The sequence below is a fragment of the Tauraco erythrolophus genome, chromosome 7 (genome assembly GCF_009769465.1).
Source record: "Tauraco erythrolophus isolate bTauEry1 chromosome 7, bTauEry1.pri, whole genome shotgun sequence".
NCBI lineage: Eukaryota > Metazoa > Chordata > Aves > Musophagiformes > Musophagidae > Tauraco > Tauraco erythrolophus.
The window spans coordinates 62,155,284-62,176,315 of record NC_141471.1 but is presented as its reverse complement, the minus strand read 5'-3'; the positions used below and the strand labels follow the sequence as shown (position 1 = coordinate 62,176,315).

Genomic DNA, 21,032 nt, shown 5'->3' with positions numbered 1-21,032 from the left:
ATTGTGGGATGGGTTTTTTAGTTCATTTTTCTTCTGCTTGCTCTCTTTTGGGTTCGTTTCCCCATCAGTCTTCAGGCTTGGATTCCTCCCTCCCTCTCTGCACATACAATTTGTTGTATATCCTTTACACGTGCATAGCACATACTGTATGTTTTAGATAGAAGCCTCATCTGAAGATTGAACCATCGAAGATCACATCTTTGGAGGAAAGAAGGGGAAAGTTGCTGCTCCTTGCACTCCCCCTCATCCTAAATGTTTTTTTTCACCAAGGTGATTTTTCTTACTTTGCCTGTGCTTAAGAATATTAGCGTTTAAATGACCTCTGATAAGTGGTTATATCAACACCTTGTTGGCAGGAACAGGGAAGAGGAAAGGAGACAGTTTTACTGCTTTTTGTTTGGCAACCACTTTTAAAAAATGTGATAAAAAGAACAATTCTGGCAGTGGATTTGTATTTCCAAATATTCTTCAGAGTACCAAGTGTTGGACGAAGCTTTTTTTTTTTTTTTCCCCCTAAACTCCAGACGAGGAGAAAAGCTTAAAATCTCTGCTTCTGCAGCTTTCCAGGATGTTTTTGTCCCTCGGACTGTGGTCGCTGTGGGATGTTGCGGTGGCTGTGAGGAGTGGGAGTGCTGCTGCGTAACCTAATGGTCATTTTGCAAACTTCATCTAAATAATCTACGTCAACCTCCTAGCCAGAGTGTTGCCCAGATTCCATTTGGATGCGATAGCCACACCTGATACAGACAGAAGCTAGAAGTTTGTACTTCTGTGTACCTGTTTTGTCATATATCTAAAACCCACCTCTTATCCAGAATGTGGGCTATCCTTGTGTTTGCCTGAAAAGCAGTAGCCAGATACTGATTTCATGTGGTCAGCAGCTTGTTCATCCATCATCCGGCTGGTTTTTCTGTACAGGAGAAAGTTTTTGTGAACATCTTTCACCTTTTCTAATAACGGCCCTCTCCGTGGCCATACTGCATGAAAAGCTTTTATCCTCAGTGGTATTTTTATCCTGTTCTGCTTTAAACAGTGCAGGCTCAGAAACAGTTGTTGGGGTGATGTGGTATGACTGCTTTAGCTCTTGGCAAAGTTAACTCCAGAGGGTCCACGTTGGCTTCCACAATGGGACATTTCAGTTGTTCTCCTGAGTGCAGACAAGCCCGCACTGTGCACTGTGTGTTACAGAATCACAGAATGGTTAGGGTTGGAAGGGACCTCAAAGATCATCTAGTTCCAACCCCCCTGCCATGGGCAGGGAAACCTTCCACTACACCAGGTTGCTCAAAGCCTCATCCAACCTGGCCTTGAACACTTCCAGGGATGGGGCAGCCACAGCTTCTCTGGGCAACCTGTTCCAGTGCCTCACCACCCTCTGAGTGAAAAATTTCTTCCTTATATCTAATCAAAATCTCCCCTCTTTCAGTTTAAAGCCATCATTCCTTGTCCTATCACTACATTCCCTTGTAAGAAGTCCCTCTCCGGCTTTCCTGTAGCCCCTTTAGGTACTGGAAGGCTGCTAGAAGGTCTCCCTGGAGCCTTGTTATCCCAGCTGGAGTTTAGATTTGGGGTGTCTTTGGTGCTTGTACAGCAGTTTTTGCACGTGAACAGATAGGTGTTGATCTGGTCGAGTCTTTGCTAAGCTGGTCTCTGCTGAAAGCTGCTTATGATATAACTTGCAGTATTTGAGCAAGTATTAAGTCTGTATAGCTTGGAGAAGTCCAAAAGGAGCTGCTGCTCCTTGGGATCCAGCTGAAAACATATCACAAAGTTCCTTTGAGGCCGAACAGGGAACATATTATGGTAGGGAAATGTCTAAACCGGTAACTTGTCGTTAATGTTTATTTCGCATTATGTTGGCATTTGTTTTGAGATTTCTCCCTGTATAAAAATTGCTGTCTGTTTTTGTCTTTCACCACTATAGTAGCTGAACCTTTCACAAACGCTATTTAATTTGCCCTTGTAACATTTGTGGTTTGGTCATGGTTCTGTTCGCATCTGTGCACGTGCAATTCAGGGATCGTTTTTAAGAAAAAATAAAAAAATAAAAAAGATAAATATAAGTATTGAGCTAATTACAGTGTCTGGACCAGTGAGGCTTTCAGCATTTTTGACCATACTTGAAATGTTTTACAGAACTGTCTGATTGCTACCACACAGTCAGCCCTCGAGAAGAAACGAGGTTGTGCATATACATAGAAAGAGAAAAGCTGATGGAGGTGACAGACTGTACTTGTTCCTTTCCAGGCTGACTTACTGGGAGAGTTACCTTGACTACTCCTTCAGTGGGAATTTTGGCGTGGCCTGTGAGTGAATGGGAGAGGAACTCCTGCTCATAGAATCATAGAATGGTTTGGGTTGGAAGGGACCTCAAAGATCATCTAGTTCCAACCCCCCTGCCATGGGCAGGGGCACCCTCCACTACACCAGGTTGCCCAAAGCCTCATCCAGCCTGGCCTTGAACACTTCCAGGGATGGGGCATCCACAACTTCTCTGGGCAACCTGGTCCAGTGCCTCACCACCCTCATGCCAGGTCCTTTAGATAACAGCCTCCACCTGTTCAGTGCTAAAAATCTATCTATAATCATGCTGTACCCTGTTGCTGCAACATTTGATGTCCTGACTTGATTGCTGCTCCTATCGCGAAGCGACAGAGATTGATATAAATTGTTTGGTCTAATACGATGGTTATCCTTCAAGTCAAAAGTTGCTGTCTTTGTGTTGCTTCATCAGAGAAGTCCCATATGATTCAGTTATTTCTCCATATTACTGTAAATTTATATTTTCTTTTACATAGCTTGAGGTCAAAAGATGTGCAAACTAATTGCCAGTTAACTCAAGGTAGGTAAGAGTTCTGTAAATGCTAAGGGAATTACTATCTAAATGTTTTGTTCTAGGACTCAGATGTTTGTTCTTTAATCCCTGGGCTCAGTCGTGGAGAAAATGCACCTGATTATAGCCTGTTGTGAAAAATCTCTGGCAAAACTGAGTCTGCCCTTTGAAGTGCTACCAGTTTGCAAACACCACTCTTGTTTCTCTTTCATGTCAGACAGACCCAGCACCACTTCCAGGTTTACTTGCTGCTTAACCAAAACTGGCACCTGGATGAAAGGCAGCTGTTTTAAAAACGGCTTAGAAGGATGCTCTGAAGTTTTGCTGGCACGTGCTGCGCGAGGTTGCTTGGATGCACGTGCGTTTGGGAGATGGAAAAACCCATTGGTGGTGGTTCTTGTTACGATTTAGCAGAGTCTCCTGCAGCAAGGGAGCACTGCATTTGCAGAAGCACAAGAATGGCATTCTGCTGAAGTTGGATTCTCCTACTGTGGGAAATGTTTTGAACTTTTCTGCTCCTAAAAGCATGTTGAGGGTAACTTTCTCCCCTTTTTAGGCTGTCTGATCATCAGGATGCATTTTGTTTGCTCATTGCTACTGACTACACAGCTGTTGTAGCATAAAAAAAAAAAACCTAAGACATGAAATCCCAGAACAAAATCTTGTTAGTCTTCTAATTTGAGCTAGGCTGTAGCCCGGTTGGTGCTTGGATGCGTCGTAAACCATGCCGGCATTGTCTTCAGGTGTGAGTATTGCAGCTCACAGCTAGCAGTGAATGATTTCAAACTTCTGTTCCTGGGATGTTCTCTCAGTGTTTTCTCCCCTGATGGTTACACAAGCCAGCCCAAAACGTGCCTTCCCTGAGACTGGTCCTTCTTGAAAAGAGTATGCACGTGGACTCGTGGTCTGTCTAGAGAGCACAACATTGCTTATGCATTAACAGGGTGGAGAATGCAAGGTGAGAGGAGTTACTGCTGTACCACAAGGAAAAAAAATAAATAAAATCTAGCCAATTTCTGGGAGAGAGTTGAATCAGCAGCTGGAGAGCTTAGATTCCTAGGGCTGTTGTGGGCTGAATGGCGTGGCAGCAAGTGCAAAGGAGAAGACCTGGAGAGAAGGAGACAGGGAGGAAGGACCTGCAGCCAACTGTCTGGAATAAAAGTGTGAAATAGATATAGGAGACACAAGAAAGGGTTAAGTAGAAGATGGATTTTTTTCATCCTTTTTTAAAATTTTTTTTATTTAAGTGGTGTTTTAAAAAGAAGTTATTTATCTTGGATGCCTTTTTTACCATTGATAGTCTCTTTCTTCAGCTTGCTTAGTAGCATAATCAGCAGTTCTGAAGGCAGTTATTAGCAGAAGGATGACTTGCAAATTGTGATTAGTGGGCTACAGCTTTCAAATGCACTTATTATTTGTGTCTTCCCTCCTCCCCCACCTGAATATTTGGCTTCCAGTTTCCTAAATGTAGTAATATGATGCCGCAGCTTCTGGTTCACCCATGAGATACAACAGTGTGTACCTTGGGGGAAAAGTAGGAAATGCCTAAATAAAAAAAAACAACTCTTGGGGTACTTTAACCCTCTTGCTGCAACTAGGAACCAAGTGTTTTAAAAGCTACTTTGAAAGCAAGATCTTCACATTGAAGATCTTAGAACCTGGATCAATAAGTGACATTCTTAAGCAGGTCGTTGTCTTTCTCAAGTGAGTTGATACAGCACCGCGGGTCTAGGCATGTCCTTTGGTGTGTCAATTTTGAGAGCAAAAGAGGTACAGGTGAGTTTACACATTCTGTTGGAATAAGACTGCTGCACTGTGTTTGTGTGTTGTGGGGCTGGTGCAAGATGGCTTTGAGTTATTGAGTAAGTGAAACTGTGATTAAAAACCTGGAGTGAATTCTTTGCCTCCCTTTGAAGTCAACAGAAAACTTGTCCTTGACTTCAGAAGGTCAGGATTTTGGTCGGGGTTGGTCCTAGCTACACAACAACTCTCAACCGTGCTGACAACTCTGACATCAGTATTAGTGATGGAGACTGAAAGTAAATGAGAGATTTTCAGGTAACAGACTACATGTCATAGCAAGATGACAGAAAATGCTTAATGTGTAAACCTTTATCGTTTTGTGCCAAAGACAACCTTTACACAAAAGTACTTAACTAATTTAGGATGCCTAGGCATGCTTTAATGGTCAAGAGAAACAGCTTTTAGAGAAATCTGATGTATTTCCCCTATCAACTGCCTTTTCTCTTCTTCTTTTTTCCTAACAGAACTTAAGTATTCTGAACAAATATTTGAAATTAATTTTGAATGTTCTTTACCAGTTACTGAACTGTTTCTATTCACAGCAATTGTCGGTGGTTTACTGCCTCATATTGTGTGTCTGTCTTTGAATTTTATGAATCAAGTGGGAGTGTGTGGGGGTGTGTGTATGCATAGGTAAATAGAGTACAGCTGTTTTAAAGCGTGTCTCCTCACGTGCAAGTTTTAATTTTGCAGACGATATCAGAAATTGCAGAAGATAATGAAGCCCTGGTAAGAACCCGATTAGATCATCACCTCGCACACTTCCTCTTCGTTTGCATGACTGAGTTCAGGCCCTTGTGCTAATCTTTATATGTAAATACAACTGTGCTTATTCATTCAGCCAGTCTTCAACATTCTCTGTTTTCTGCTCTTTGATGCCTGTTAAAATTTTCTGGTGAAGCCTTTTTTGCTTTGCTTGTGGAATGGGTGCTTCGTTTCTCTAACTTCTGCCGGGGCTTCTGCTATTTCCTAAGGAAAGCTTTTGTTTTGTGTTGCAATTTGAGCAAACAAATCATTTTCCTGCCTTCCCCAATTCCCCTCTTCAATTTGTCTGGCTTACGTGATTGATAGTAGGCAACTTTAATTGTCGATGTTAGTGAGATGAAAGTAAGAGTCAGTGTGCCAGTTTAAGTTCCTCTTCTTTGCTGTTCTCAGGTAATGCCAGTTGTTGCAAACAAGTGCATAAAGGAAGACTAGAGTAATTATGGCCTTATAATCATAGAATCATAGCATGGTTTGGGTTGGAAGGGACCTCAAAGATCATCCAGTTCCAACCCCCCTGCCATGGGCAGGGACACCCTGCACTACACCAGGTTTCCCAAAGCCTCATCCAACCTGGCCTTGAACACTTCCAGGGATGGGGCAGCCAGAACTTCTCTGGGCAACCTGTTCCAGTGCCTCACCACCCTCTGAGTGAAAAATTTCTTCCTTGTATCTAATCTAAATCTGCCCTCTTTCAGTTAAAATCCATTGCCCCTTGTCCTATCACCACACACACTTGTCCAAAGTCCCTCTCCAGCTTTCCTGTAGCCCCTTCAGGTACTGGAAGGCTGCAATAAGATCACCCCGGAGATTCTGAGGAAAATGATTAGAATGGCAGGAGGCTTTCAGAATTTATCACCCCTGCCGAGGCAAGGTACCTCCTGTGCATTTAGATGGTGAGTTTTTCCTCACTGCTGTGAAAGTAGTTCTTTGTGGAAGACTAGTTATACTTCTTCAGCATCTCTCTGCTTCCAAATTCTGTTATCCTACAGGCTTCTCTACATTAAATTATTTGATTGCCCTCAAGACAGTGGTAAAATACTGACTTATAGTTGCATTGCATCCTAGTTTTAGGACCTGATTATACCGATGATCTGCATTAATTTTTTTTACAGCTTAGTTGTGTTTACTCATGGGAGCAAGGCATTACTCACTTTAGGAGGATTCCTATTGATCGATGTAGATACAGCATGTCAGTGGATACAGTAGTAAAGGAAACGTATATGAGTAAAGTTTATTCTAACTTTGGAATTTAAGTCCTGCCAGTAGAAGCTCCAATTTACATTGAAGCACACAGTTTAATATTTGTATTTCCATCAACAGGACATGAAATGATACAATTAAAATAACACAAATTACTGAGTTTGGGACATGTACTAAAAAAGATACAAGAGCCATTATTGGTCAGGATGTGAAACAATACTTCTGGAAGCTGACCTGTTCATACGTTTCGAAAGTAAAGTGTATACACTAGTCCTCTGTGAGTGTAGTTATCAAACATCCTGACTCTGTTTCAGCCATGTATTAATGGGAAAAGGTCCAGTGAAACAAGAACTATAAAAAAAAAACTTCAGAGCTTAATGTATTGAACTAAACTAAACTTTATGGCCTCTAGCCTGCTGTCTTCTTAACTAAAGAAACTTAAAGAAACCAAATGCTATTTTTTTTTTTTAAAGTTGATTTACAGGATGACATATTTCCTGAAGTGCCAGTATTTCATTTTATCTCTCTTAGCTTGCACATGCTAGTCTGACTTAATTAAAACCAAATTTTCATAGAGTCCTTGTTTAATAGCTTTGTCCACTGAAGGAAGTTCTTCTAAAATGTGAGTTTCTTTTTCTCTGTCTTTTCAGTTTTAAGGGTTCCCATTTTGTTGGGGGATTTTATTTATCCTATGTTAGCTGACAGTTGAATTAAAAAAGAAAAAATATTTCCTTGCAACGGCTCTATCAATTGACCTTTGCATCACAAGACTGAATTCTAGTCAAACCACACTGATTGGAGAGTGGTGTTTTTCCTGTGCAGTTAGATATTCCTGGTCTTTTAAGAAAAGCTGATCCATTTAAGTAAAATACCATGAAATGAGCAAAACCAGGAATTTAAAAGATAGGGAATAAGAGAAAAGGTAATTCTAATCACATCTTCATGAAGAACCAGTGTGTAATAGTTCCCCTGGGCTAGTTTCTCATGCAAACAAATGCTTAATGTACCTTAAAGTGGATTTAGTCATACTCCATAATAAGAGTATCTAAACCTGGGTTAATTCAAGAATAGTTACAGTTCTGTTGCAAATTGGCAGCTTATTTTCTTTAATCAGAGTTAATTTTCAAGCTTAAGGAAGCCCTGATAGCAGGGGTACGGAGCTATTTCAGGTTTTTGGAATGCAAGTTGTTTAAAATCGGTAAGCCTGATCCCTTGTAATGAACGCAGTGAAACTGTACCACAAAGAAATATTTCAGTGGTGCTTGGCACAATGTAAAAAAAAATTAAAAAAAAAAAAAAATGCAATGTAGCAGTTATAAGGGCAGCTACCCTGCAGATTGTTCAGTCGTTTTTAGCTGTACTGAGTACCAAGTAGGTGTGAATTGCCCCTAGTTTGGTTTGATGGTGGCTTAGCTTCACCCTTGGAAAGGTTAGTTGGAGAAGCAATGAAGAGGAGCCATAGCAATAAAAAAAGGTACTTGTTCCCACCGTGCTTGCAAAGCATCCTGCTGCATCATCAGTCTTTGTTTTAGACTCGGTGAGGTTCTTGCCCCCATGGCTTTTCCAGAGCTCTTGTCCTCTGATGATTAGATATATTCTGCTCCCCTGTTTAAATTTATTCATGGCCATTTATCCTTGACAAGTCTAACTTGCAAAGTGGTTCCTACTCTTTGATGTTGCCCTCCCTGATGTCAGGCCTTTCAGCTGCCCAGTATTAGGCTGTGAGCACAGTTGCTGAATGATAAGGGATTTGAAGTTAACTGCTACTCTTTAGTTGCCTGCTGCCCAGTTTAAAGTTGTTTCTTTGCTGCCTTTCCTTTGCACAATTAGAGATCTGACTAATTATCTCGATTTAAGGAATCATTTAAATATTTTTCCCTCCTTCATAGCAATAAAATGTTCATTTTGGTGTGCTTGTTAAACATGGAGTGAGATTCCGCCCCCCCCCCGAATTCATCTAGGAGTTTGCGTGCTCAAGTCCCATTAATTTATTTTGATAAGAAATCCAAATTGCTTTAGGCATCTTTCAAAATATCAGACATAGTTCTGTGGATACATCTGAGGATTACCTAGCATACATGATAAAAAGATGTTTTAGCATGTAGAAGTGATACCAGGAAGGTGAGAGACAGGTGTGGTAGTTAGGGTCACGTGCACATTCCTGTCATTTTTATTTTTAGGGAAGAAAAGCTAATATCAAAATGCATGGAGTTGTTTATTTCTTCACAGTTTCTTAAGTTAAGAATGCAGAAAATTCTTAAGAATGTAAAGTAGCAGACTTTGTGTTTCTTTAAAACCTAGAAATGTGAAGGACAACTGTTGACTTACTCTTCAGTTAAGTTTGTCGGAGGGGTTGAGGTGTGCAGGCTGTGGATCGGAGCACGGTCACCCACCCACACTGGCTGGAACAGCCCATAATGTTACAGGCCACAGCGTTCTGCTGCTTAAGAGGCTTTTGCTGAGAGCTGCTGTGGGTGAGGAGGTGCATCAGGACCAGCTCGCCCATCCTCACCAACAGTGGTTAGAAGAGGGGAGTCAGACGGCGGAGAATGGGGAAACTTCAGCTGTCCCAGCGTCAGGTGTCCCCACGGAAAAGCTGGAGCCCTGCATGGCGTTCAAGAGGGGTTGTGGAAGTAGCATGCCTGAGAGCATAGATCATTCAAATGTCAGTGTTGGTGAGTTGTGAAGTTGCAATTACGCAGTGCATCTTTCTGATCATTTTTCCCCTCTGGATGCGATGACACACATGAAAAAGCATCTTCATTGGGAATTACTGTCAAACTATTAAGTCATTTTGCCAGAGCACCAAGGGCTTGATGTTTACAGGACTGCCGTGCCTTGTGCTGTGGATTAGTCTAAAATAGATTTTTATGAAGAAAGAGACCCCATCATTTTTAGGACTTTGTATGACTAAACCACTTATTCACTGAGACTTCGAGTTAAACAGCTCCTAGCACGTATTTTCTAAGACTCCTACTTCTATGAACAAGCTTTGATTCCCTTGGAATTTCTAGCATCTATTCTGTCTGTCGCTCTTAATGGTATGAGTGCGTCTGTGTGCGTGTGTCTTGAAATGAATTGCTTGGAAGTCTATTCCTACCTGCTTGGAAGTCTATTCCTACCTATTTGCTTGTGTTTAAACACATAACAATGCATCGACACCACTCCCTTCCCTCTCCAGATACTTTAATCCTTATCTTCCTCTAGTTACCCTGGAGATTACTTTCATCTCTAGCTGTGCTATTCCCAATGCTTATCCTTTAAGCCTGGCTTTTGGCTTTTGCAATGCCACGTAGTGTATACCTGTGTGTGCAGGTGCATATGTATAGCTATATATTTAAAAAAATACATGCTATGTATGTGTGGTGCTGCATAATATATAGAGTTGGAGTATTTCTTGCTGCTTGATTAGTCCCAGTGTTGCACCTCTTCACTGTCATTAATTATTTGAAGCAGTGTCCCAGGAGTGACACCTGGTGGGGTGTCTGGTCATTTTAAGTTGAAAAACACTTTCTGAGTTCCAAACGGTTCTATCATTGTCACATCTACTGAAACCAGGTTTATATGTTAATATGAGTATTTTCAGCTTCGTTAACCCTGTTTCCCCTCCAAAGCTGGGGAGGAGGCTGGATTAAGTGGCAGGATTAATCAGTAGTTTTGGCAAGAGGAATAAATGAGACTGTTGAATATAAAGGAATTAAATGAACCTGAATTCCAGCCACTCTTGTTCTGAAGGCGAATATCCATATGCAGGTTTAATACAGTTTAATTAATCCCTCTAAACTATACCTGTTGTTAGTGGGGATTAGCTTTCATGTACAATTAGTTTATAGAAAAGTATTAATGTAAATACATGTTCATTTGCTGAATTTTTAAACAATACGTGAGAAAATCTAAGGGAGATAAAAGTATCTCTCTTAGCATTAAACTTAGCAGAAAATTTATCTACTTTCCAACATATTTGGTCTATCTTTTTATACATTTTTTTCATTTGGACTTGAATTTATTTAGCCTAGCTTCTTAAAATACCAGAATTCCATGTATTTGTGGAGATATTCTGTTATGAAGCTACGTGAGAATTTGGTACAAGTTTTTAGAAGGAAGCCTTCTTTAAGGTTGCTGTTTTATTTGTGGATTCATAAATAACCATTTTATGCAAAAAGAATGGACTGGGGAAAATGACAGGACTGGAGCTGATTAAATTTCCTGCAAAGTCTTAATGTCATCTTGTTATGAAATCCGTGGCTATTGGAATGCTAATGATGATATTTGAAATCTACTTTAATTCTTAAAAGGTTTGCAACATTAAAAAACAAGCAAACAAAACCAACCTCTTTACCTCCAAAACAGAAAAGAAAACTTCGAAATTACGTATTTGCTGAACAAAATATTCCTTGCAGAATTACGGTGAATTTTTTTTAAACCACTGTATTTTTCTCGTTTGCTCTTTGGTGTAGTTTTTTCATTTTGTCATAAATTAATCAAAGCCACTGTGGATACCCCTACTTACTGTGGAAGAGAAAGGCGTGTTTCTGTTTTTTTTTTGGTTTTACTCAGAAAATGTCAAGAATGGCAAATTGCTTTTTAGCAGAGAGCATCCGTGGAGTTTTGATGAACAAGAGCTCCGGTCTTAAAAGAAGGAGCCGCTAAAGGCTGCATCTAGCCATCAGAAATCCCTAAATGGCAGATTAGCTCAAATCCAGTAAACTGGCTGTTGGATTTGCCACATGGAAACCGATTTTCTGCCTTATTCCTCCGTACTGCGGTACACGTCTTCCGTCCGAACGGAGGGTCACTGATTTGTGCCGCGCCGGGTTGGCGAGCAAATCGCACAGTAAGAACTATCAACTACGTTCCTCTGCAGCCATAGCTTTAGACTCAGATTTCCAACCTACTGAGCTTCGTGGTTCCGACCTGACAGAGGATTTTTTAATTTTATTTTTCTGTGAGGTCAGCTGTTGCGTTGAAATCAGTGGGACTATCCATGCTTTTTAGATGGATGGATGGATTGTGTGCTTATGCGTGTTACCGGCTTAGCAGCAGAGTACCTCCCAGGCAGTTTGACATGCCCTTGAAGGTAACACTTCATCTCAGGCTCTGTGCACTGCTGCTTGAGTTGAGTAGTCACCTCGTTGAAGGGCTTCCGTGAAATCATTAACGGCTGCTGACTGTTCGGTGCCCTCACTATGTATAGAAATGAAGCTGATCTTTAAAAGCTGGTTTTTAACATGGAAAAATCCCCACCATATTCTTTATGTTGAGTTCAAACCTGTTTGAAGTTTAGCTGAGTTCACACAAAGATGCATTGGGTCTCAAATCTACAGGTGTGACAAGAAGCGTAGCGGTCTGCAAACCCGAAACAATTTGAGCTGCGGGCTTGGATAAACGATGGGAACTTCTGCAATTCCCTTGACGTGGTTGCCCATAGATAAACAGAAAGACGTGCATCTTCAGGTTCAAAGAAAGAAATTGAGGCATTAACTGTTGGAAAATTGCTGCTCAATATATGATCTCTTCTGGTGCATTTTAAAAACATATTTGCTGCCTTGTAAGAGAAGGAACAAACAATCCGCTAACTTTCTGCCCATCTGCTTGAGGCAGAGGTACCAAAATGCATCACCTCTGTATGACCTTCAATTAGGAGCATTTCCATAAGCTGCTAAGAAAAAGCTCACTTCTTTTCTTCTGTTAGATATCAAACTCTGAATTTAAAAGGGAAGTTTAATTTGCACTCATTTCCTTGAGCATTGCATGTGGTGTTCCCCTGGGGATTAGTTCTTCTCTTACAAAATTGCCTTCTTCCAGGTGGCTGTTCTTGATATCCATGCTAAATTACTACCTGTTGCACGGCCTCTCTTGCTCTTCTGCTACCTCTTAGTCCATAATTGGCTTCATTTTCCTGCTTTCTGAAAACTTGCTGCTGCTTTATTCCCTCAGTCATTGCCCTGCTGCGTTACTGGTACATGTTGTCATGACTCCTGTCTCTTGCAGCTTTGGAGATATGTTGTCCTTTACACTGACTGCATTTGTTGAGCTGATGGATCATGGGATTGTATCGTGGGATACATTCTCTGTGGCATTCATTAAAAAGGTAAATTTGTAATCAATGCTACATGTTTTATATCAGTTTGCCTCTACGTTTTAAAATTTTTGAGGTGAGTTGTGGGTGGTTTTTTTTCCAGCGACATTATTTAGGTCATTGGTCAAAAAGGTGCATGAAAATGGGATTAAAGTGCTGTTCCAGACTAAAAGTATTTGTACTTGCAGGATCTGGCCCGACTTCCTCTGAATTCAATGGAAGTGAAACAGGATCAATGCTGGATGAGGCTTATAACACAAAAAATTGTTTGCTCAGTTACAGTGTGACCTCCTTGTGCAGATACGGTGCATTTAAAGCAAACATTAGTATTTTGGTTTAATGAAAATTAAAGTGAAGAATACCATATTTCTTCAAACAAAACTAGCACTGAAGTGTTTCCTCTAGGGGTAAGGGAGGAAGAAAAATAAGTTAGTTTACAAATTGAAATGGCGCTGATATCTCCTGAGTTTATCAGGTTGAACTCTGGCCCTCTGAATCTTGCAGCTGATGTCTGCTGTTTTGAAACAGATCTTTCTGCAATTTGCAACATTTTTTCTTCTTTTCTCTACGTGTAGGAGATGCACAAAAGCAGCAGAAACAAGGGAGTACAGAGATTTAACAGACTTCAGAAAAAAGTTTTTGTTACTGGTTTAACTCTTTTCATTTACTATGGGGAAAAAAAACCCCACGTGTCTTTACAAAGAATTTTTACACTAGATTGAACTCGGAGCTTACGTTAAAGTGCATTTGTACAAGTTTGAAAGATGTCAGAGTTACTTCACTAAAATGATAGCAGGAGCAGTAATGGAACCAGTAAAACCTGTGGCAAAGAGCTCTTTAACAGAATGTGTCAGAGCACAGACTTTTAATTTAAATTTGGTTTAGAGCATTGTTGCCACAAAAGGAAAGTGAAAATTTACTTTTGTTGCCAAAAGTGAAAGAAGAAACAATTATGAGAAGAGTATTAGATTTTTGAAGCTCGGTTTTGGTAATTAAAAATTATGGATAGAATTTGTAAGAAAAAATAGTATAATTGATCTGGACTCTTTTGTTTGCTAATCTTGCAGACTAGGTAGGTGATGATGATGATCTTTCCATGACACAGAATATAGTGCACCTGTTTTTTAACTGACTTCATGAGGTACAAGGTCAAGGCCAGAACGCCTTATTTGCTCAGGGAGCCTACTAAGAAGTGTATGAAGAAACTTGCTAACACGAGTTTAAATCAATCTACTTTGTTAGTCACTCAGAATTATTATCTTTGTCTAACTCTATCAACATCTTTTGCCTTGTGGGTTGTGTAGTAACTACAGAAGGAAGGTTGTGTGCACCCGTTAATGGCTCATCTCTTCTGTCTGGCACTTCTGAAGATTTCCCTGGACAGTGACCCAATCTAAAAAACAAAACAAAAGACACAAACAAAAGCATTCTCACGGAAGTACCTCTGAAAACCAAAACTGGGGAGTGAAAACCAAAAGTGAAACTGGTGGACAAGAAAGGGACCAAGGAGGAGAATAGTGCAATTAGAAGAGAGACAGAAGGACAAAGAATGGCCAACATGAAAGTGGCACAGATGTGTCCTGACTTGCCATGCGGTTGGGAGCCAGGCAGCAGAGCCCTTGGTGGGGCTCAGTGGGCAAGAGGCAGACCTAAAGGAGCACCTTTGGACTGTGCCTCTCTGTCTGCAGTCTGCAGCTTTGTTCTCGCTTGCTTCTCTGACCTTGGCTTTTGACAGGCCACTTGAGATTGCTTACGGGCTATCTCAAGTGGCTGCCAGGATGACTAAGGGAGCTGATAAGTTTCTGCTAGCTGAGGGGAATTTTGCAATCCTACTTTAAGTACTTCTACCCTTTGAAGCTGTCTTTCATGTTAAATGGAAGCCAAACTGGAATTAATCTGAACCTTTTTCTTGAACACTTTTCTAACTTAAAATGTAGAAGCTGGAGGAGACCTCAAGGGGAACCTCTAATTGCTTCTGATGACTAACTGCTTGGTGTTGGATGCAGTCTCCCTTCCATCCTTTGGGTACATAAAGACTGCAATTCCAACTGCTGCAAACAAGAATTGACACTTTCAAGGAGGGCTTTGTTCCTTATCTTAAGTGAAAATAGCATCGTATGAAAAAAACTTCCTTATGATAGCAAGATTCTCTCGACCTTTTTCTTGCTTAGGACAATGAAATTTATTTCCAGCTTCCATAGTTGCCTAAAGGACTTGGATGCCCAGTTCTCAGAAAATGTCATGGTAATTGGATATCAAAATACACTATACAAATTTGACACTCCCATCTTTAGTTCCTACAAGAGGAGAAATAAAGTTTGTAGTATTGGTCGAGATAGTTATAAATAATTGTAAGAGATATTTTTATAATTGCTGTTTCATAACTGTGTAATGCAGAGTCTTAACCTTGATGAGTTGTTTACTCTGCCTTCTAAAATGTACTGTGCAGGAAAAGGAGGTGGCAACACGGAAAGTATCTGTGTCTTAACAACTGTCAGTTGTTTTTTCTGTAGTAGAGTGCAACTCTAGTTCCTTACTTAAAAATGAGATGCACACTTGAAAATTTTACTATGCATTAGGACTTAACAGAGAGCAAAACTTTGTCAGATTTTTCTGTACGTTTCTGACATCAAAATGGTCCAGCAAATAACTAGTGAACATACCACTGCTCAGAAAATCAGATCTGTTTCCTTCACTGTTTTTTACCTGTGTGGTTTTTGTTGGTGGCGTGTTTTTTTTTTTTTTATTATTTGTTTGTTTTTTTTAATTTTTGGGTTTTAACTTTTGAATTCTCTCCTGTGTTTTAAGTGATGCTGAAACAAGAAGAGAACTCAGATGATTTTATTTAGTTTGCTATAAGTTTCTTACCTACCCTCGCTTTACATCTTTAGCTCCTGTTTCAGCAGAGCACTGGGGCTGAACTTCTAAAGGCATTGGGATTCCTAATTTCCCTTGAAATCGTTTGGAAGTTAAGCACCCAGCCACTTCTTTTGTATGTGGCTATGTATGTCCTGATAGGACTATGCAGATGTTAAGGTTACAGGTATTTTGTTGAACAAATAGTTTTATCCTTAATGAGACACTCCCATGTGACAGATTTTCACGTGGAAGTGCAAAGCAATGAAGTTGCTTATTTCTGGAGGGGAGGTTGTATTTCTGTGAGCTTGCGTTATTTTTATCATCAGAATTTTTGATAACTGAGCGCAGGATTATTTTTGGATGTCGAAATCTCTCCCTGCACGTGGTGCTCAATAAGCAGAGAACAGCAGATAACACAAATTTGAACTCTTGTTGATTCTTGTCTCTTTTCAAGAAGCGTCTTTTTTTTTTTTTTCTACATCTGGAGCTTAAAAGTTTGGTAATAGAATTTCTTTTTAATCTAATTTTGCGCTCTCTGGACCTGACATGCCTTATTTATCAGGGTAGACAAGCCTATTATTTCTGGCCAGATTTCATGCTTCAGCAAGGTGGTTATGAACATACAGAGCTTGACATGCAAGTTACCTAGCAGATGTTTTGCATGGAAGTTCAGTGTGACATGTCCTAGCTTTTCAAACACACAAACCAGCTTTATACCTTGGGTATGTGTTTATGATTAAAAGACATTATGGTCGATGGTCAGAAGAATGAACATGTCTAAGGCAGCGTTTCATAGACTGAGGTTTCATTTGTCTACACTGCTATATTTCTGCAGGCCCCTGGTATGGATATGTTGTGTCCCAGGGAAGCATTTACACTGCCACCTGGAATATCATGGGAAGGAGCTGCTGCACCAAGAATAACTCATACATGTCACTGTCAGGGCTTCTAAAGAGGATAGTGACAGCAGTGTGACAAGTTGGGACACAGTCTGGACATACTGTATTCCTGCTGCACAACTGATCCATGGATGCCTGATGACTGTGATGCATCCAGAGCACATTTGGTGGTTTATTGTGTGAGAAGTGCAGTTGCTCTGTGCCTGCACTGTCCGTATTGTGGGCCTTCTGGATGTCTGGCAGCTCTGGCTGTCACGCATCAGGACACAACTGGTTTATCGTTAAGAGAGGTTGGGTAGTACAGCGCTTCTAAGATACAGCTTGTTACTCTGAACAGCACAATGTGCATCATATCCTAATGTAAATATTACTTGGTCTCAGGACTTGCAGCAGATATTGAAAGCCTAGAGCAGAAAAAGGCTAATTGAGTTGCTTCTCTCCTCCTATTCTCTATGCATGCATGGGTTGGTTCTTTATTTTCTTTAAAATCACTGTGTGTTTCCTGAATTGAGTTGTATTCAGTGTAGCATGTTTTTATTGTGGAAACATGAACCAAATAGCAGAGGAGCAAACAGCAGCACTGCAACAGATGAGAAAAGGAAAAATCTGTCCCTCTTTCCTTGTCGTCTCCAACCAGAGTTGCAGAAAGGGTGTTTTGCTCCTTCAGCACTACTAAGAACGTCACAAGTGCAAAAAACAGTGTAGTTGTCCACGTGTCAGTATTTAGCAGTGAATTTTACAGGCAGCCAGGCAGCTTTTCCAAGCGTGGGGCATGCCTTTATTCCTTCAAAAGGAAAACGATGCTAAGGTCTAAGTAAGCATCCAGAATCAGAAAAAGTACAAACACGAGTGGCTCGTAGCATGAATGCTGAAGAAGCGCGTGGACTTGAAGTTTTTTGGAAGGAACGCATCAGACTTGAGACAGGGCCAGTGTAGTCTGCTACTTGGCTGTAAAGAGCAAATAACTGTGGTCACACGACATTCCTTCTGTCTGTCTGTGTTTCCTCGGGTGCTTTTCAGCTTGATTATGCTGATATCGGTGCATTCAAGGAAAACCCAGGCAGTTCTCGCTCCCTGTGTCAGCAGAAGGCCAGCTCCTTCCCGGGAAGCCAGGTCCAAGGACTGGGCAGCATGTAGAAGAAAGCACATTGGCACATCTGGCGCATCTTCCTGCACAGCTGTGTTGGCTCTGCAGATGAGCGTGCGGCACGTCATTGCCACGCTGCAAAAGAAGTGTTGGCCAGACCTGGTTTTGATTAACGTGCCGTTTGTCTGGGGCGGCTCGCAGTAAAAGTGGAGGTTATTAATGCACGGATGCTTAGCAAGACTGGACTCTAGACAGTTATGGAACCAGTTGTGCTGATAAATGGTCATCAACAGTTTTAATCTGTAATCTGGAGAGAGCTTTCAGTGTTGTTGTTAACAGTGAGGTGGGGGGTAAGTGTATTTTCCTAGAGTGTTTTGCCAGAGAGCTAGATGGGAATTTGTCTTTTACAACAATTGCCTTGAGCCCAGGTATTTGTTTAGAGAAAACCAGCTGCGCAGGTTTCTGCTGCAGAGAATGTGAAGTATTCCCCCTTGTCCTTTCCAAAGTTTTCCTCACAAAAAATACAACTGTTCTAGTTCTTTAATGTTGATTTATTGTGTTCATAACGTAATGCTGAAGTGTATGTTTCAGTGGTGTGAATCTCGACGTAAATCTGTGGCGATGATTTGTGCCAGCTGAAGAACCCGTGCTGCTGTGTCCTTTGAAGGTATCTGCAGCACCTGGTTGATTGCTTGCAGGTATTCACTGGTACCTGGCATATGGACAAGACTAGTTTTATTCAACTGCCTTTCAGAGCCACGTCCATGTTTTTCTTTCTTCCCTTCCTCTGCCTTCATGATAAGATGTAAATTCTCGGAATGTTTGAATTTGTAGATAGCAAGCTATGTGAACAAATTTGCCTCGGACATCTCTATCTTGCAACGGTCGCTAGCAATCCTGGAATCGATGGTGCTCAATAGCCATGACCTGTACCAGAAAGTGGCACAGGAGATCACAATTGGGCAGCTAATCCCACATCTGCAGGGGTGAGTGTCTTCAACTGCCACCTGATAATGGTGGATTTTTTTTTCCCCAGATGAGCACAGCATTTGGAAAAGGAGTGGTATAAAGACTGGTAACCTCCTGCGTGACTCCTGCATCCACTGTAAGCTGCTGGATGACTAGTAACCAGCTTTCTGGAGTTGCCTGATCATTGTTTTTTTTTTGTTTGTTTGTTTGGATTCTTTTTTTTGTGCTAAGATGCTTGAGTAGTTGGAGGTGGGAAATGAAGAGAGGAGCACCCAGTAGTAATAAAATGCTGAATGCCATTAGCATACAGAAGGGGTTGTCTTGCTTGCCAGCCCCTGGGAGGTGTGTAAGACAAAAATTGGTCAACTTTTGCTGAAGGTATATTGGAAAAGGGGGAGACTTTTTCTTAAACAGTAATGTGTGGTGGTTACATGGATGGAAACTGCCTCTTGTAGCATAGTGTAATGTATTGTGTGTAGCGGTGTATCGTTATGCTTGCCTCCCAGCTGGGACTTTTTCCACTCACCTGGAAAGCTTTTAACACCAGCAGGTTGATCTCCAGAACCCTTTAGGGAAGATTTATCTTCCTACCTCTAGCCTACAGGCATCTGGCAGAAGCTGATTTGTCTGGGCTCCTTCTATGATCAGTGGAGGGTCAATGGCATTTCAAGAGTGGGATTCATTCCACCTTTCTTGAATGCTGATTCTCCCTCTGGAACATCTTGTCTGTCTTAATAATAGAGACAACCTGGTCATGACCAGCTTTGATTACCTGATTTTCACCTGGTTAACATTAAGTGCAAACAGTCCCTCCGCTTCTACCTGCAGTAATGCAACTGGAAGATCAGTTTCTACAGCTCGTATGTGTTCATGTTCTTCTCTCATGTTTATAATTTTGTTCCAAACAGGACGGACCAAGAAATCCAGACATATACCATTGCAGTAATAAATGCACTTTTCCTCAAAGCACCGGATGACAAGAGGCAGGTCAGTTGTTGGGTCTTGTATACCTACATACCTGTAGGAAAAGTGTGTCATAGTCATGCCTACGGACGGTTGTCCCAGTCGTACTTTTCCTGCAGTGAATTCAAACTGAAACTTGTTCTGTTGTTTCATGCTGGTATGCCATTCATTTTAATGGAGCTACCTTCATCTTGCACCAATATTAGGAGGGATTAAGCATTCTTCTGTGCTTTTGTAGTTCCCTGTAACCTCGCATGAACCATATTGACTGTGGCTGGCTCTAGTATTTATTGTACTGAACTCTTTGCCAGCACAGCTTGTAAAACCGTGCTATTTTTTTGTGAATTGTTTCCCCCCCCGATTTTTTAATAAAAAGTGTGTTCCTTTTGAAAACAGAAATATCTTGCCATGTAAGCATTTCATGACTTTCATAGCGTACTATTTTAAGTTAGCTTTAGTGCCAGAGGTCAGAAGTCTCAAAAGGAAATATTTCAAGCTTGCTAGTTGCTGTTAAATGAGGATGGAATTCAATGTGTTAAGAAATAGAGAAGTTTTATTCATGTCAGTGAAATAATTAGCCTGTGTCAAAACAGATTTATTCATTTATTTATGTAATATTTCCATCACCAAGAACAGTGATGGTAATTCTTGTGGTGACATACCGTCAGTGTCCAGAACAAGTTCAGTGAGAGCTGCTGATCAGTTCTGACAAGGACTTTCCTAAGACTTATTTACGTTATTAAATACTGAAGGTTGTTTAAACGAACATCAGAACCCTAATGGGTAATTTTTTTTTTTTGCTTCAAAAATATTTTTCAAATCACAAACAGAGGAAAGTATAACCATGGTTTAATTAAAAAAAAAAAAAAATCCTGTTTTTCCTATTCCTTTTTTCCTTCTTCTCCAGTACAGTCTTCAGTTATTAAGGGATGAAGGCACCTAATGAACAAAAATTGGAATAAAAACTTTCTTTCAATTTTGGCGTAAATCTATGATAGGTCCTTGTAAGAAAAAGAAAGCTTATACTTTTAAATTTGTAAATAGTTGCTTTGGCTTATGTTTCTGTGAAAAGTATGCTTTGAATATTTGAAGTTGAGAGACAATGTCAGATGTAGATAAGACTTAATATGAAATCAGTAGGCGTGTGTTCCTGAAGATGACAGTACCACAGGGTATTTCCAGCACGTGAAACTGTATTTCACCAGCCGTGTAACCATCTAGTGAGGCTGGCAGTAGACCATGCAGACTTCACTTCACCTGTAGTACCTGCTGCTGTGACACAAAACTGTTCCTCATGGAGTTTATGATCATTAGAATATAATCATCGGATTTGACGTGAAGGCTGATAGCTCTGACGCTTGCAGAAAATTTCCTTCAGCATTCAATAAGCTGCAATAAGTAGTCAATCTGGGAAGTTTCTCCTTATATCTATCTTGTGGTTAATTAGTAAACCACAGACTGAAGAAGGTAGGTGTCCATTAGCTTCAAGATAGGGGTAACTGGTACCGTTTACGGAATTCTGTCTTTCTAAGACAACGAACTGAGGCGATGCAGTCTCATGGAATTATCTGATGG

The 21,032-nt window shown here is 40.7% G+C and overlaps 1 protein-coding gene across 1 annotated transcript in view; it reads left to right on the top strand.

Moving 5' to 3' along the window:
* Nucleotides 1–21,032, top strand: part of ELMO1 (engulfment and cell motility 1) — a 266,730-nt gene that overhangs the window by 45,064 nt on the left and 200,634 nt on the right. The window contains 4 exon segments of the mRNA XM_086614382.1: nt 5,330–5,365; nt 12,593–12,692; nt 18,360–18,511; nt 19,403–19,481. Of these exon segments, the coding sequence (XP_086470508.1) occupies nt 5,330–5,365; nt 12,593–12,692; nt 18,360–18,511; nt 19,403–19,481 (367 nt within the window).